A 17155-nucleotide genomic window follows, 5' to 3' on the forward strand; every position below is an offset into this window, starting at 1 on the left:
ATTTTTTTCTCGGCTATTTAATTTAACAAATGAGCAATAATTGCCTAATTGTAGCCTAAAAATGATTTCTTTTTTAAATATACTTTTCCAGGTTAAGAACAATGCTGCCATATGAAGGTCCAGCGTGTGTACTAATAAAATTTTGTAGCTATATTGCTGAAAATTGCTGTTCGATAATGATTAATTAGCTAAGAACAAACAATGAAAAATCATAAAACGTTTTAGCTAACAATTTCTATGAAGGGCAAAGTAGGAAATGAATAGCTATATTCTTAAATGCCTCTATGCAGGACTAAGCAAAACCCACCGTTACAAGAACACTATTGATCGAAGGATAATGTAGAACTCTCTTCTTTTCTGTGAATTGTTGCAGGTTTGGAATTCCATTTAAACATATTGCACTGTATGTAAAAAAGAGAGCTTTTTTGATCGCTATTGCAAAAATATATCGTTGAGGTTTTTTGGATCTTGGCCAGGTATTGCATTTTCAATTTTACTCGTCATTGTGAGTAAAATTTTGCATGCATCGCTCTACCTTGGTGTCTGAAAACGCGACACATCCTGTTAGATTTGATTAACGCGCAAGTGTCTCTTATCAGCTCTTCTCATGCGCATTGGCATACCGATAACTTCGCAGCTTCCCTAATTCACACCGTGCCTTAATGATGTTGACAGGCGATAATTGAGCTGCAAACACAAACTTAGATTCACGCACGCAATTCAGAAATGTTTTTCGTGCGGACTTTAACTGGGCATACCATGTGGCTCGCCAGTTTTGTCAAGTATTACCTGAAATATATAGGTCAAGTCAGCAGAGTTTGCATTGATGCATGCAGAAGATTGTTGCATGTGATTATTAAGCTGGCGTGTAATTATTCAACAGTGTAATTATAGCAAAAATTATTTTTAACGACAAAAGTGGGTTTGTGAACAAATCTGTTATAAACTTTTAATTAACCAACGACTCTAATTTTAGTAAGTGTCACACTTTAAACATCCTCCAAGCGTCCTCGGATATAGCTCCGGGTGGTATAACATGATTTCTACATTCATGTTAAGTACTATGAGGTATTTACTCTAGAAAAAAGTCTCATTTAAGTGGTATGTAACTGCAACTGTAGAGCAGTAATCTAAATACAAGTGGTTTGCTCAACAGTTTCACCATTTATCGACACTATGAAGATAATATTGATTATTGTTACGAATCGAATTCACGAAACAAACTGTTTACTGCCAGTGCCTGCAGACATGTTTTTGCAGAATTGTGGCAAATTTGTTTTTTTACATTCCGTTACTAAATTCTATATTTACTTAAATATAGGAACTAACTATTCTTCATCGTCATCCAGCTAACTTATTTTAACCTTGTCTTATTACAATTATCGCGCATTTCAATATCCTAACATTAACAAGATTTGAGTTCAAATACCTGTGAGGATAAAAGCTATATTATGTGTGCATGTTTTTTTTCGGTTTGTCCGTGCATACATAATGCTGACGTTAGTTTAAGACTTGGAAACAGTGACTGTTTAGCCTTTTGAAAACAGTGTGTGTGGGGGGGGGGGAGGATAGCAAGAGAACATTTTGAATAGTTGGGTTTCTTGTTAGCTACGTTGGTTGAATTTAACAGGTTTTTCTTGTTTTCAACCCAAAGATGGGCCTCCTCCCCCTCCATCATTGACCACCGTCAATAAAACACTATTCTTTACCGCCAGCCCTACCTAAAACTAAGAAAAAAGATTTTTTTAAGAAAATAACAGCGTTATTATTTGTTAGTAAAAAAAACTATTGGAAAGCGGTTGGTTCAGATAAGTAGAGCTTTACAGACTCCTGTACAATACTTCCATTATGGCGTTAACTTTTATGTTAATAACGCATGTGATGGATTTTACTATAAGTACACAAAAGAGTACAATATCATATATGTGAGTTAGTTGTGAGTTTTTACAAAGTAAGCTCGGTTGGCGTGCTAACGTTTACTAGCTTTTGATCGAACACAAATATCAAAAGCATGCGTACGTTTACAATTGCTTCCAACGATATGTACATTAATATGAGCTTCATTTCTTCTCGTTGTCTATCGAGGGAGACTAAGCTCTAGACTAAGTCTCGCTGTGAAACCACAATAATCACACATGCATGTTATGATCCTTTAAAAACAATGGATTTCAAAAGAAGTTAACACTCATATTATATGTGAATATTAGTACCCCCTCCCCCCTCCAATTATCAATCGTTCAATTTTGCACATCACTCTTGGTTCATTCAATTTATTTTAAATATTGATTAATTTTCCTACAGCATTCCAAATCATCTTACAGCTCACACCAATACATTTTGCCATGGATAATTAAATTTGCAATCAGCTTTCCGTTTGGTAATTAACTGTCCGTGTCCTTTCATGTTCCAAATCCATTTGAAAGAAACATTAACACATGCAGTACTCGTATGGAACAATTTCGTTTTATAACCTGTAGCATTGATCTTTTTCTTTCAGTGAAAGCCAAACAAAATTTGCATGCATTCATCCACAAGTATTACGATATTGGTGTGTGGTAATGACGGCCATTCATCAATGCACAAAGCATTAAAAAAATTTTTTTCCTTTTATAGGTCAAATAAGGCTCGCCCCCGGTATGTGTGTTGGGGAAGGGGCACTCGTCAGCTTTTGTGAAATATGTAGATAAAGTGCAGAAATCAATAGGGGAGAAAAAAGTCACCCTGGCTAAATTAGTGAAATTTTCTATCAACTACTTAACACTACGACAGCCGTTCCCAGGAACGTAGAACACTTTCTGCTTCTTGATGGTATGTACGCCCTGTACAGAATGAGTGTAAAACTCAGGAAGAAAATTTTAAAATCAGCTTGATAAATTAGGATTTCCGAATTGATTTGCAGTTTGTTAAAATTTCGTTGTTCTTATCAAAATACATGGCAGGTAACTGACGTCATAACTGGGATTTTTAGCTTTCTGCTTTGTGTCGAGTCGAGGCGTACATCGCACCGCAGATTTTTATTGAAAGTGAGGCTTCGTCTCGAAAATTTATGTAAAAAAAGTTTAATATACAACAAATACCAGTCCTTAAAACATTATGCTGGGCTTCAATTTTTATAATACGAACACGTTTCTCGCCTGGCAAAGTATTGACTGAAATTTATTGTTAATATTTGGCAGCCATTTCGCAGATACATACCATATTCCGATAAACTATTCAAAGTCAAGAAACAATGTGCTTAAAGGATTAACCTGACCACTCGGACAATTCAAAGACAAAAACATATCAACAGTAATAATTCGTAATTACAGAAGCTTAATAGATTAAAATGGTTTAAAAAGTTTAATGGAAATCAACTTACGACGAAAAGTCTTCCCTCCATTGCGTTGAAAATTTGAAGAATATACCACATCTGCAACTTTTGGGATGAAATCACGTTTAATATAACTGCCATAATTCCTTTTCACAGTTATAAAAACAAGCAGTACTCAACTGCGCTGTGCATGATAGTTCTGGAAATGGAATAAGATTACTGGCCGCGATTAGCCATTGCAGTGTTCCTATTGGTTAGAAAATGCAATTTACTGGCTGCAATTATGGTAATCACATGCCTAATCAGATGTGCGTCAAACAAAATTTTTCAATATGTAAAATCCGTCGACGCTTATAACTAGCATCATTCAGCAGAAATCGATTCCCAAGGACCTGTAAAGGCAGTTGAAAACAATAAGTACGAATTGCGGCTACTTGCTTTGTGTTCACACGAAGAACTTCTGTTTCTTTTGTTTTAGAGGCTTATAATGACAAAGACATCGGAATTTTTATGACAATTTTCTTTTGTTCTGCTTTTTTTTCTTCTTCGAACTTATCCTTATAACTCTTTTACTTATGCTTGTGTTTTCTTATGTCGGATGCTTAGACATAATTATTTTTGCTGAGTCTTTTAATTTCCCTTTAGTCGTGTGAACCAAGAACCAAGTTTAATAATTCAACAGGTAAAACTTTACATTAAATTAGGATTATTCCAGATGTCAATACCTTGGGAATTTGGCAACGTCACGCAATCGGATCGTTCGCACATATTTGTACAATGACCGAAGTCAACAATTGTAAGCTAACTTCCAAGCATTGATATGATAGCTGAAATACATCTTGCACCTGTGCATGCACGTCATGATCATTAGCTGGCAAAAATAAAACGACAAAGAACAGCCCTTATTGATTGTTTAGGTGAAGTTGGTTGAATGCAAATGCTCTTTTGTTAACAATTTTTGGTAAAAATTTGGATCTATATTCTTTAGAAATTTCTAAACTTTATATTTAGAATATAATTACCGTTTGATGAAGCGGGCGTGGTAGCCCGAATCACCCCTGCATAAATGGTTATTTTGAAACACTTATACAAACATATATATTTTGTAAAACTATTATATGAATTTAAATTATAGAAGAGTTTGTGCAAAAATTGCTGGTTGCCATCCTTTTTCATAGCTACATAATTTCACGACAACTTAACAAAATTTGACAAAATAAGTTATACTTGCATGATATAAAATAAATGGGTTCACTACATACTATGATGACTCAATCTTGAACGTATGTTTGTGTCCGCAAGTCCGATGATGAAAAATAAGGTAACGGTCTATCCAGGTTTTAATATATTAGCTACTCTAGTAACTTGGTTTTATATTCATGTACACAAATGTTTTTGCAAACAGATGAAACAGCCCAACATAGACTGCTATATTCCAAGCAATAATTCCAGGTGGAAACTTCGAGTGCATTTTAACTGCAATCATATTTATCATTTAACCGTGACTTTACACTGTATCACAAAGGCTAAGCTCCTTTAGAGTCGACTTATATCTGTCACTTTATTATAGTTAGCACCCGCGTGTTTCGTTGGGCTGAGAAATTTACTCACCTTAATAAATGTATTTGTTGATAAAATCAGAAGAATTTGCATGGGAACGCCTAACTTTGTTGCAGGAAACAGTTTTCAAAAAGAGGTTTAGTGGAAAACATATTTCTGAGGCTTTTACCATGTTGACGAGAGTTGACTATATTGTATGCTGAGTAAGTTGGAAAAATCATTATGAGTCGCGAAACAACGTAGTGATTACAATCGAAATTATGTAGTATAAATTTAACTTCTATGAAAAATTTTCTATCGATTTGTATTTCTTTTTCAAACAAAAACATCAAAAAGCACAGTGCCTAAAAGCCTGGATAATACCAACAAAAAGCTCAACTTTTGCTTCGAAGATGGCGGGAAGTAAAATCGTTTCATTCTTGCATGAAAAAAACCTGCATAGTACAGTGCATTGCGCAGAGTCAATCAGCCACTTAATTGACTCAAACGTTTGAATGTTATGGGTAGTTTTAAAAGAAGAGCAGAATTTCATACCATTAAAACTTTATCTCTGGCCGAGGAATCATATCATTAAATGTACCTGACAGTTCTATTTTCATTTAACGAATAGATTACATTAAACAGCTGTCTGCTCAGTTATAGATACACGGGTTAGGCCGCGTCATTTGCGATAAGAACTAACAAGCGCCGCCGAGGCGAGCGATCACTTTTTGTTCTTATCACAAATGACGTCATACAGGTGTATCTTTCTCCAAACATCCAAACAGACAGCGATTTAATGTAATCTATTTGTTTTCCAAAATCAAACCAAAAAAATTGTCAAATTCAATTAGCACACAAGTTGCTTTTGCTTTCGCCATCACTTAGAACATTGAAAAAGTTAAGATTTTGTGAGAATCACGCGTGTATGACCTGTAAGACTGAAGAAAGGCTATTGGCTAGCTTAAGTCATGTGCTAAAATGTGATTGGGTGACAGAATAGATACGCAATGGTTGATCAATGGTTGTTTTTTTTCTTTTCTTTTTTCTCCATACGTCAATCGCTTCAACTTTGTCTTCAAAAAGTCTTTATTTTACAAGCGTTCTCATCTCTAGACTACAAATGAATATTCTCAGGTAAACGATGCAAAAAATATTACGTTTTCCTTACACTGAAAAGTGAAATTTTCCAGTTAGTAGGATATATTAAGTCTGGTGTGTGTGGACCTTGATTGGTCTTATCATAAATACTTGTTGTTTGTAAATCATTTTAAAAGAAGGCCAGTTATTTGTTGACACAAACCAGCCAGACTCATCAGCATTGAGTACTTGCAGCACTAGGTGGAGAAATGTCTGTCCTTAGTTCCATGTCTTGAACATTTCTGTCTTCTGGGGGTAGCTCATTGTATTCTGAAACCTCCAGCGCTTTATTGATCTCGTTACATAAGTCCGGTTGCTACACTCAAAAACAAAAACAAGAAAAGACCTAATATATATATTGAACTAAAAAAAGATATAGCTTGGCAAGCGATGACTCCAATTTTTTTCACGTATTTGTTGGAAGCCAAGTATACACCTAAAATTTGTCAACTTCTCCCTCGTCCTGAAATAACGCCAGTTTTATCTACGTTTTGCGACCCCAAAAAGTGTTCGTATATTTTCTTTCACCGTCAAAAATAAGTTAATCTTGTAACGAGATTACAATTTTGGTTCGACTTGTAACTTGCGTCACAACATATTTCTTTATACATAGAGCTGCGTGATTTTCAAAGCCAACTCACGTTTCTGTCTTGAGAAGTGAGAACTAGTCATTTCCCAGTCATGAGATCCCTGTCGAAACTATCCCGTCCTTGTATTTTTATATTTTGCTTAAGGGGTAGGGGGGGGGGCTTGCATTTTTCTCCTATTTATTTCTTTCGAAGTGAACTGCAAGCTACCAAGTAGAACAACGTGAAGAAATAAATTTGCTTCCCCCCCTTTTTCGAATCATCATTTCTGATATTAGGTTTACATTGTAAAATCACCAAAGATTACAAGAAAACGCTGCACACAACTCACGCAAGTTTAAATTTTAACTTATACAAAATACAACTGACCGTTAAATCTTCAAGAGGGTTTGCTTCGGAAAGACGTCTTTTTCTTTTAAGATAGTTCGTAGAACGAAAAAGATGATAAAAATTATTGTAATGTCAAATGTATCGCTGTGAAAGTAAAATTCTTTCGCGGATCATGGCGATGAAAGAAAATTGGATAAGTTAAAGCAAGTGAGACAGACACTGCTATACAACGTATTAAATTCTAAAAAGTGCCATACAGTGGCTTTTTTTGAACTTACCTCAATCTCCAAATTAGTGTAAAGCAAATGATAAATACAGGCAGAAGAATTATCCATAAGATCTTCAAATTTTCTTTTCACGATCATGTAAAAAGAAGTGGTGATTTCAATTAGTAAATGTGACCAATTATAATTAAACTGATTTTGCTATGGGGTGGTCGGTTTCCATTTTCTACCATTAAAAAATGGTAAAACGATGTATATATAAAGGTAAGTTACTGCCACATAAATATAAAGGCAAAAATTATGAAAAACGACAACTTTAGCAACTCAAATACAGATACGTTCATAGCAACTTAAAAAACAAATGACACGAGCTAATGATGGAAATATGAAAAGTATAAAATAACTGACAAACGCTTCTATTACTATACTGTTACTGAACTGTGCTGTATCTTTTTTCTTATAGTTTGAAGTTTTCAGAAATGTCGGTTGTAGTCGATTATTTTGTCTCCTCTTACAATAACTGCCGTTCAACCAGAAATACAACATGAAATTGTCAACTAAGATAATATCAAGTGAAACGACATCGAAATATTATTATTACCTCTTCCATGTATTACTTCATTGCTGTTTTTTGGTATGCTGGCGGCTTCAGTGTAATTGCTACAAAGTTGTCCCGCCGTACAAATAGCAACCTGTACGAAGTAGTCAGCGTTCTCTTGAATTTTTGTGATTTTCCCCTCTGTTACATTGTGAGAGTACTTCAAAATCACTCTCTTTTCCTTTTTCATCCAATATTTTATTTTCGCTTTTCGCACTACTCCGTTCAACTTCTCTTTTGGCGGAAGCTGTGTTAAGTATTCAGTAAGATAAATTATTACATGGTATGCGATTATTCCGGTGAAATGACACAATTTGTGTCTTTTCTGGCTCCGGCTTTCTTTTTCCGGCTTTGAACTATTTTTGGCGCGGTGCATTACTTTCTGCATGCATTTTCCAAAAGCAAAAGGCAAAAATTCAAATGTCTTAATCAAAAAAATCTTAGCTTATCAACCTCACTCAATTAGTCTTTATCAAGAAATATCGAATCCAGGTCTTTTTGTTCAAAAGCCGGGTCTTTTTGTACCAAAGGCAGGTCTTTTTGTACCAAAGGCAGGTCTTTTGTACAAAAGCTAGGTTTTTGTACCAAAGCCAGGTATTTTTGTTCAAAACCCGGGTCTTTTTGTGCCACGGCCAGGTCTTTTTGTACCAAAGCCAGGTATTTTTGTACAAAAGCCAGGTCGTTTTGTACAGAAAGGTATTTTTGTAACAAATCCAGGTCTTTTTCCGACAAAAGCCAGGTCTTTTTGTACAGAAGCCAGGTTTTTTTGTACCGAACCCAAGTATTTTTGTACAGAACCCAGGTTTTTTGAACAGAACCCAGGTCTTTTTGTACTGAACCCAAGTATTTTTTTACAGCCCATAGAATACCAAAAATCTCATCGGTAAAGATCTTGCACTTGGTTAATAAGAGGTTATATTAGTCATGATACATGTGCCTGTCAGTTACTGATTTTGTGTCGTAAAAAGTGATCTCACCCTTCAGGGAATCCTTAATAAAGTATTACACAAGGACTACAGGACAAGCAGGCTAAAAAGCCGCTGCCCTTTCCCAATAATTTTTTTAACAATTCTGATTTGTTAAATTTTGTTTTCAGATCCCTACTTATACCCAATCCCCCCTCCAATAAAAAATTTGCTTCACCGTACCTTTTAAACTAAACAACAAAGCAACAAAAAAATTAAGAAAATTTCTGCAAATCGATCAGGAGTATGTTAAAAAACTCGCCGAGTGAACACAAAAAATTGGCATAGCAGGATAAATGATCAGACTGGCTGCACGCACTGATATGTATATTAGACTGATAACGCATCTCTTAACGTACTATATTTTATACATGGTGCGTTATCCAGTGTAATATACATATCAGTGGCTGCACGCCCCTCGCAGAAAAGCTTTATCTGTGCGCCATAAACTAAGTAGTTTGCAACTTTGCATACTGTTGTAAAGGGCATTTATCCTGGTGATTTTATGTCTATAAATTTTAAGTAGATGTCTACGTGGATTTAATACTGTTTTAAAAGGCCTTTTAATGAATAACTTACCTTCCATTTGACCGTCACAGATCTGTTGCCATTTTCCAGGGATTCCTCTTGGCACACTGCACACTCAATTGTGGGAGGCGATGATGGAGCTAAAAAAATTATCATTTACAAAAAGGTAAATGTACTCATGCGCACAGGTATAACCAGCCGTTCATTCAGTCCTGTTGTGTAATTTTTGTATTCGCTCACTGATTAAGCAATAAAAGTCTCAAAATTCAATTGAGATGATTAAAACTTGCTTTCTGGTTTGCAGACGTGTTTCAAAAGAATAGAAACTAAGCTTAAAATAAAGTGACAGTATGGGCAACAAACAAGGGAGTATGGCGTAGGAAGTTGAATATTTGAGGGGGGGGGGATATCCATACATGATCGTTATACTTTGTAAAAAACAATGGATTTCAAAGGAACTTAAAACGACATTTCATGCATATACGAATATCTCCCTCCCAACTAACCATCTTCTCATCTCCCTTGGAACGACAGTAGGTTCACACTGCAATAAACCTCTGCGTACTCAATATTAGTCAATTGGGTTTCTGACTAACCGTTGAGTGATCTTCACTTTGCTGGATTTTTTCAGGAACCTGAGATCTGGTGACTCAAGGGTTCGAAACCTGCGTGATCATTTTCTTCATTTAATTTCAAAGCACCGCATCTGCGTAAAAACAACGCACTGCGTAAAACATATACGACATTCCTTTCACGAGAAAACATGAGCCCAACAATATTGACCTGCTCACCACTGTGTGACTTCATAGCTCAGTTGGTCAGAGCACTGCACCGGCACCGCAGAGGTCATGGGTTAGAATCCCGTTGAGTCACCTGATTTTTTCAGGTTCCTGAGACGATTGCTTAAATTGTCCAGCAAAGTGCGAAGATCATATCTTCATTTAATTTCAAACACCGCACTGCGTAAAAGAAACATTGTTGGTATATTTCCCCTTACGAAAACTTTTCTTGGAAAGGAAAATTTTCGGGATATGTGTTTTTCCAGCAATGATTTCCATTTTCCATTCATGCCAGTGTAGAAATAAAAATGGCGGCCTAACATAGACGTATATTACTTCATTTACTTATAAGAAACCGCTACTACACAAGGTTGGACGAACAAAATAAATACAAGAAAAGTTATATGACTTGTCGACCACGAATACTTTTCGAACAATTTTGTATTACTTTATGCTAATTCTTTCTAACATCCGTGACCTGATTGGCTGACTGCTAATCTTCCACTGGACGAAATACACAAAGTTGAAAAATTTCTACTTGCATTAACGTTCAATATTTTTTCCACTGGAAAATTTGATTGCATCTCTTGTACTATTTAACGCATGCACAACCTGGAAAAATCTACTTTCTATTGAAAGTTTTCATAAGTGGAAAGGGGCCTTAAGTATACAGCCCCGAGTCACACAAGTGACCATAAGCATCAACCCAACGTTAATGGAGGAGGACATATATTCATATATATCATGTTATGCCATACTGACAGTGAATTTATTTTGAAAAGAAATTAACCTGGATATTGCCTCCTCCGCCTTAATTAACGTAGGAATGATGTCAATGGAAGTGATCCCACTGTTTTTTTGCATTACTGCGATAACATCTCAATAGTTTAGAATGAGATCAGCATTTAATTATCTAACAGAAATCGTTTTTGTAAATTAAAAGTGTAACGTTTCGTCTTGACTCTCAAGACATCATCAGACAATATTGAATTACAAGTATAGAGGGATATATATATAATAGCTATTTACATAATATTAAATTACATGGTGGGATGAAAACGTGTTAGTAAATATTGGATAAGATGGTATGACGTGGGATAAGTAGAAACACGAAAAAAACAAAAACAAAACAAACAAAACACACACAATCACAAAGTATACAGAAATGAGGACGGACGAAATTAGATTAAAGCTACTGAAGGACAATGGAGTTTCCTTGGACGTTAAGAGATGGTTTCATTTTGTTGATTAAGAGGCTTTCGTGAATAAGACGCTCTTGTGAGTTTGAGCATGAAGAAAGTATTTTAAAATCCTCGAAGGTGGCGGTGTGTCCTGTGGATTTAAGGTGTGATAGTATGGAAGAATGACAGGGATGTTTAGAAGGTTTACTAGTCAAAGGGGTGATGCCCAAATGCTCTGAAATTCGAGTGTGTAGGTGGCGGGTGGTTTGAGCCACGTACGATGTGGAGCAGCATAGACACTTAAAAGAATAGACAACATTCGATTTCAGAGTTTTGGGCACTTTGTCCTTGAAAGGAAACAGGCTGGAGAGGCGTTTGGTGGATCGAAAGAAGAATCGTATTTCACAGTGTGGGAAAGCGGCACGACAAAGGCGATTGATTTGTGTGCGGATTTGGGATGAGTGTAGACCAGTAAATGGAAGGCCGAAATACAGTATTTTCTTGGGTACGGTATGGACAGGTGGTTTGGGTTGAAAGACTTTGTCAAGAAACATTTTTACACAGTGATCAAATAAGTGACAGGGAAATGAATTGGAAATAAACAATCTGCGTGCTTTTTCGATTTCAGTATGGAAATTTTCATAAGTGGAGCAAATATTAAAGAAACGATGAACTAAACATAATATTAAACTATGTTTATATGTTAGTGGGATGAAACTGTGGACATTAGTAAAAAGACCAGTGAACGTAGGTTTTCTGTATATGGACGTGAAGAACTTTCCATTAGAGCGATGAGTAGTGATGTCAAGAAATGGAAGTTTTCCATTGTGTTCGAAATCACTCGTAAACTTAATATTGGGGTGTTTGTGGTTTAAATAGGTAAGAAAGGGGTGATTGTGTGTGTTTTGTTTGTTTTTTTTGTTTCTTTCGTGTTTCTACTTATCCCACGTCATACCATCTTATCCAATATTTACTAACACGTTTTCATCCCACCATGTAATTTAATATTATGTAAATAGCTATTATATATATATCCCTCTATACTTGTAATTCAATATTGTAAATTAAAAAACGTTTAACACTTTTAATTAGAACAATCAGGCAGGTAGCCAAAACTGTAATTTGGGAGAGGGGCAATATTCATATATTCATTTTATAATTCTTAAAACACAATGGATTTCAAAAGAAACTAATACGGCACATACGAGGCATATATAAATATGCCCTCCCCAATTATCGTTCTGGCTACGTTACTGAGAACAATATGTGTATAAAAAGGCAAACCTTGCTCATTCGTGGTAATTTGTAAATTCCCAGATAAGCTGTTCTTGCTGTGACTCAAGCCGTTAAAAGAATAGACTTCTATTGTATAGTTCGTGTAAGCCCGCAACGTCGTCAGGTTGCACTTTTTCTCCCAGTTTCTTGTGTACATGTCGTCGTAGTTGAGCATTTTTTCCTAAGTAAATGTTGTATTATTGTTACTCTGCTTCATAATTTTATGATTAAGTTTATTCAAAACGGGCTATTTCATGGAGAAATGAAAGAACACAAGAGTGTTAACGATTTAATCTGAAAATGAACAGGGATACCGGAACGTCGATAGTTGGGGCGAGGGGGCAGATATTTGTAGTCACAGCTCGTATAAAATATTTGATTTCAAAAGAAAATAATCAGGCAAAACACGCATAATATATTAATATTTGCCCCACCCTCATTTATCGACGCTCTGGCGTTCCTGACAATGAACAATAATAGTGTTTTTTTTAAAGAGTCCCCTCCAAATCCTTATGTTGATTTGTGAGTAATGTATTAAAATGTTCAACAAAACATATCTTTTGTTCTTCGCAGAGGTATGATAACACATCAAAATTGATGGAATCAAAAGCGTCTCTGCGAGTCTCAAATATGTTGACAAACACGGCACTAAAGGCAGAGTGGAAAACTGCCACATGTATTCAACTTTTTGTTGTTGTTTGTTACTGATACACAATGACGCGTAAATTTTAAAAAATGTCGGAGCGATTAAAAAGGAGCAATCACGTTCGAGCGAGCTCGGTGTATAACTCGAATTAATCCTAATGCACTAAATAAATTACTTTTGGATATTTGACCTCGCCCCGTCTATCTCTGCGTCCAGGGGCACTATCCCACTCGCCTTCCCCCTTTGCACCGCAGCTAGTGACAGGTTTTCAGGTGTTATAATCGTCATGGCTAGTGCAGTCCGGGAAGGATTGCTGGTATTGTCATTGGTCAACATCATTACTCCAACACCAATAGCTTTTTAAGTATAATAAGGAACATGCTCCGAATAAAATGTCCTTGTTTAACTCAATATTTGAGATCTTCGTAAAAAGAGTTATTAAAAAGCTATTTTAATGATGTAAATGCATAAAGTCAAGATTATATATTTAATACATGACACCTAGATCTTGTGCTGTCTGTATATAAAGCATAATAAGGGAGAAAGTAAAATAAGCACATTCATAAAATGGGCCGGTAAGTGAAAAATAAACAAGTACATCAAATAAGATATACCACTGGTACATTTTCAAAATGCAAAAGAACGTGAATCATACACTATTACTTTCATAAAATGCTCTAAATATTGAAATATTTTTATCAATTTTTGGCATTCAGTCCGTCATTATTCATAATATCAGTCGATCAATTGTCCTCTATTCTTGCCGAATATATTTCTCCTCGAAAATATCTTGCTGTAGCATACACTTAGTATTGTAGATGCAATTTTAAAGCACAAAATTTGTCAAAAAAACAACAAAAAATAATTTTTTCACGTTTTTTTAACTGCCAACAAGCCAAAACAAACGTCAGTCGAGAATAAAACGATCATAAACACGTATTATTTCAGGGGGAATTTGATGACAATTTAGCTGCGTGTTTGGCTTCAATCAATCAGGGGACAAAACTATAGGAGTTATCGTTTCAGTTGTTATTGCAGTTCACTGGATAAGGCAAGGACGCCATCTTGAAAGGTGGCAAAAAGCAAAACTCAAAATAAAAACTAAGCTAAAAGGTTTAAAAACCCAGTCCTAACGAACATTTTAAAAACCGATCTGAGCTAGTCAATTACATCTATCAAAGAGACTTCTGCAATTCAATCATGAATATATGATGGTGAAAAATTATACATTTTGCTTTAAATTTATCTGTGTCGCATTATTAATTATTATTTTATAAAATTGAAAAACAAAAAATGCTTTCTTGTTTGCACTGGCTTATGCGAACCTCAGAGATGCTTGAGAGAACTCTCGATAATCGGCTTTCGCGCTCTCTCAAAGGCCTACTCGATATCAGTTTGCTTAAGCCAGTGCAAACACCGTAAATCTAGCAATATATACTTACTCTGCACTCTAGTACATTTCCACTATCTTGGTGGAAAAGAATCCAAAAACCGTTTGGATTGTCGTAAGGACAAGTTGTCCATCTCAGTATTCCTTCAGTTCTACCAGTCTGAGTAAAGGTCAAGTTCTTTGGCTGGTTTAGCGAAGGAGGTGCAACTAAAACAAAACAAAAAAAACGAGAAAGAGGAACATATTTTGAATTGTTTTTAGTTTAGCTTTTGCTGCAAACGAATTGTTCCGAACTCTGAACAATTGACAAAATTAATTGACATAAAAACGGCCAAAAAGTCTTTATTGCAGAATGTGTTGAAAAAACCGAATAGGAGATTTCGAGCAAACTTTGCTAATAAATATATAGTTATATTTAAAAAGATTTCCTTTTGTACTAATTTTTTTTTATGGACAAATTTGAAACAAAAACTGCCAATTGCAGACCTGTATTTTCCACTTCAAACAATAACTCCTTGGCATAAGAACCAGTATGAACTGCTATCATTATCTGTTCCTTATTATCCCATTCGGTCCTTGTCGATACAAAGCATTCGTCGATACCATGCAGAATGCATTCGTACTCGTCACTCGTCTCATTCCACGAACCAGATATCCTTGCATGGCGGTCTTTTTCAAAAAAATTGTTAAGATAGTCCAGCGAACTGTTTCTTTTGTAATCTGCGAACTCGTTATCTGAAATACTTTCAGATGTAAATTTTTTCCCTTCGATTGTGACAATGCAAAGTTGTATTTTGTCTTCCTTGCAATTTTGATGTTCTTGAAACTTATTTAGTGGACAAAAGTAAACACCAGACGTGATCAAGGAGGATGCATTAAGTTGTTTAATTGCCAACTGATTTAGTTTCCAAGAAACAACAAGAGCGTTGCCAACTGTTCTGGCGCTATTCTTGTAAATGAATTGCGATTCTAGAAAAATATGGATAATTGACCAATTGTAAGAATGCCAACCATGCACCATCAGTTGATTTGTTGTCTGACAGCCAATTGGCATATCAATCTCACAAAAAATAACTAGTTTAGCGCATTTCAATTGGTACAAATGGTTCGTATACCTATAAATTGACAAAAAGTTGGTCCAAGCAGTACACCATACTTGTCATGCATTGGGGCTGGTTGTGCCAAAGACAGTTAATCATAGTATAGCAAAGACTCATGCAGAGTACAGGATCTCATTAGATGAATCATCAGAATAGAAAGTGATTCCTGAGAGTGTTATAAAATAAATTTTCCCGTTTTAATTCATAATAAGAGGAGAGCAAGTTAATTTTCAACCGGCTCCTGTTAGCTTGGTGGAGAAGAACAAATATTTTGCCAATGTAAGCAGCGCGAGTGGAGAGCGCGCGTTTACGAGAGTAAAAAAAAGGTTTGTGGAGTAATTTCATTCATTTCAAGCATCGAAAATGAAAACGCTCTATAATAAAAAGTACATGCACACTAAATAGTGATAGCAGCAGTTCTCATTCCCAGAATTGCGCAACGTTCCTCGTAAGAATAACCTGATTCAACCTCTTTGACTTGTTTAGCCACACCATCTAATTTTTTTTAAGACAGCATAAACAAAGCGACTAATTTGTGCTGTGAAACCTTATCGCCACGTGCTTCAGTAAAATTTGATCACGTGGTACACCAATTGACTGAGGGACTATATGCAATCTCACATCTCACAATACAATCTACTCTGCCATTTTGCGTGAGAAAGGCTTGCATGACAAATGCTTCGTGTGTCAAAGGCCTTGCTTAACTAAAAGCATTTGATTTTTTCACAAATTTGGTAATTTTATAGATATTACTGGTCAAAAACCCGTACATGGGCATTGCCATTGCAACAGTCAGCCCCCCTGAAAACACTCCTCGCAAATTTTGGAAACTTAGTTATATAGACTATGACCCCTCCAAAAAATTTTCGTAATGCGCTCGAAGATCTTGTTGCATATATTGTAGTGTAAAACGTTGAAAGATTTATAACGTCAAAAAAAAACAATTTTCACAAAACAGATTTTAGTACAAGTTCAGATTTCAAAGTTGTTGTTAACTGAGATTTGTTGATACATTTGGTAATTTTCTAGAAAATATTGCTCAAACAAAGAAAATTCTAATAGTTGAACGGGAAATCGCATGCGTAAATACATATTAATGTAAGACATTTCGCTTATCGACATATATTTGCAACATGTTTGTCTTTTATGTTGAACAAAGCGTCAATATTTTTGCAGAACGTGTCAAACGATCACAACATTGTACACACGTCATCGTATTCTAACCATTATCTATCATAAAGTTTAATGTATAGGACATAAAGTTAAATATTACAAAGCGCAAGTAATACTGTAAGATATAAAACATGATGCTATATCGGTCATTGAAGGTTTAGGTTTGTCAGCATTCACAAAAGACATACACATTACCGAATAATTGGCAACCAAAAACTAACCTTTAGCTTCCGTGTTCAAGCACGAGAGAATTAGGCAAACGTAGACAGTTCGAACAAAATTAACAAGATGAGTCATTCATAGAGCAATCAGAATCTCTTCATCAAAGTTAAAACGATTCGAAAAATTTGAAAGTCAACTTTCGCGTGCTCACATGTAGACGGACGGGAA

At 35.5% G+C, this 17155-nt stretch overlaps 1 protein-coding gene across 1 annotated transcript; it reads right to left on the reverse strand.

Moving 5' to 3' along the window:
* Nucleotides 1–5863: 5863 nt before the first annotated feature.
* LOC124446568 lies at nucleotides 5864–17155 on the reverse strand. The gene is made up of 9 exons (XM_046997410.1): nucleotides 16987–17155; nucleotides 14979–15461; nucleotides 14545–14699; nucleotides 12466–12637; nucleotides 9273–9361; nucleotides 7732–7975; nucleotides 7185–7257; nucleotides 6946–6988; nucleotides 5864–6305 (listed from the first exon to the last, which is right to left on the reverse strand). The coding sequence occupies exons 1-9, from the start codon at nucleotides 17060–17062 to the stop codon at nucleotides 6165–6167; spliced, it is 1476 nt and encodes a 491-aa protein (XP_046853366.1). The 5' UTR covers nucleotides 17063–17155; the 3' UTR covers nucleotides 5864–6164.

Source organism: Xenia sp. Carnegie-2017, unplaced genomic scaffold (genome assembly GCF_021976095.1).
Source record: "Xenia sp. Carnegie-2017 unplaced genomic scaffold, XeniaSp_v1 HiC_scaffold_22, whole genome shotgun sequence".
Classification (NCBI taxonomy): domain Eukaryota; kingdom Metazoa; phylum Cnidaria; class Anthozoa; order Malacalcyonacea; family Xeniidae; genus Xenia; species Xenia sp. Carnegie-2017.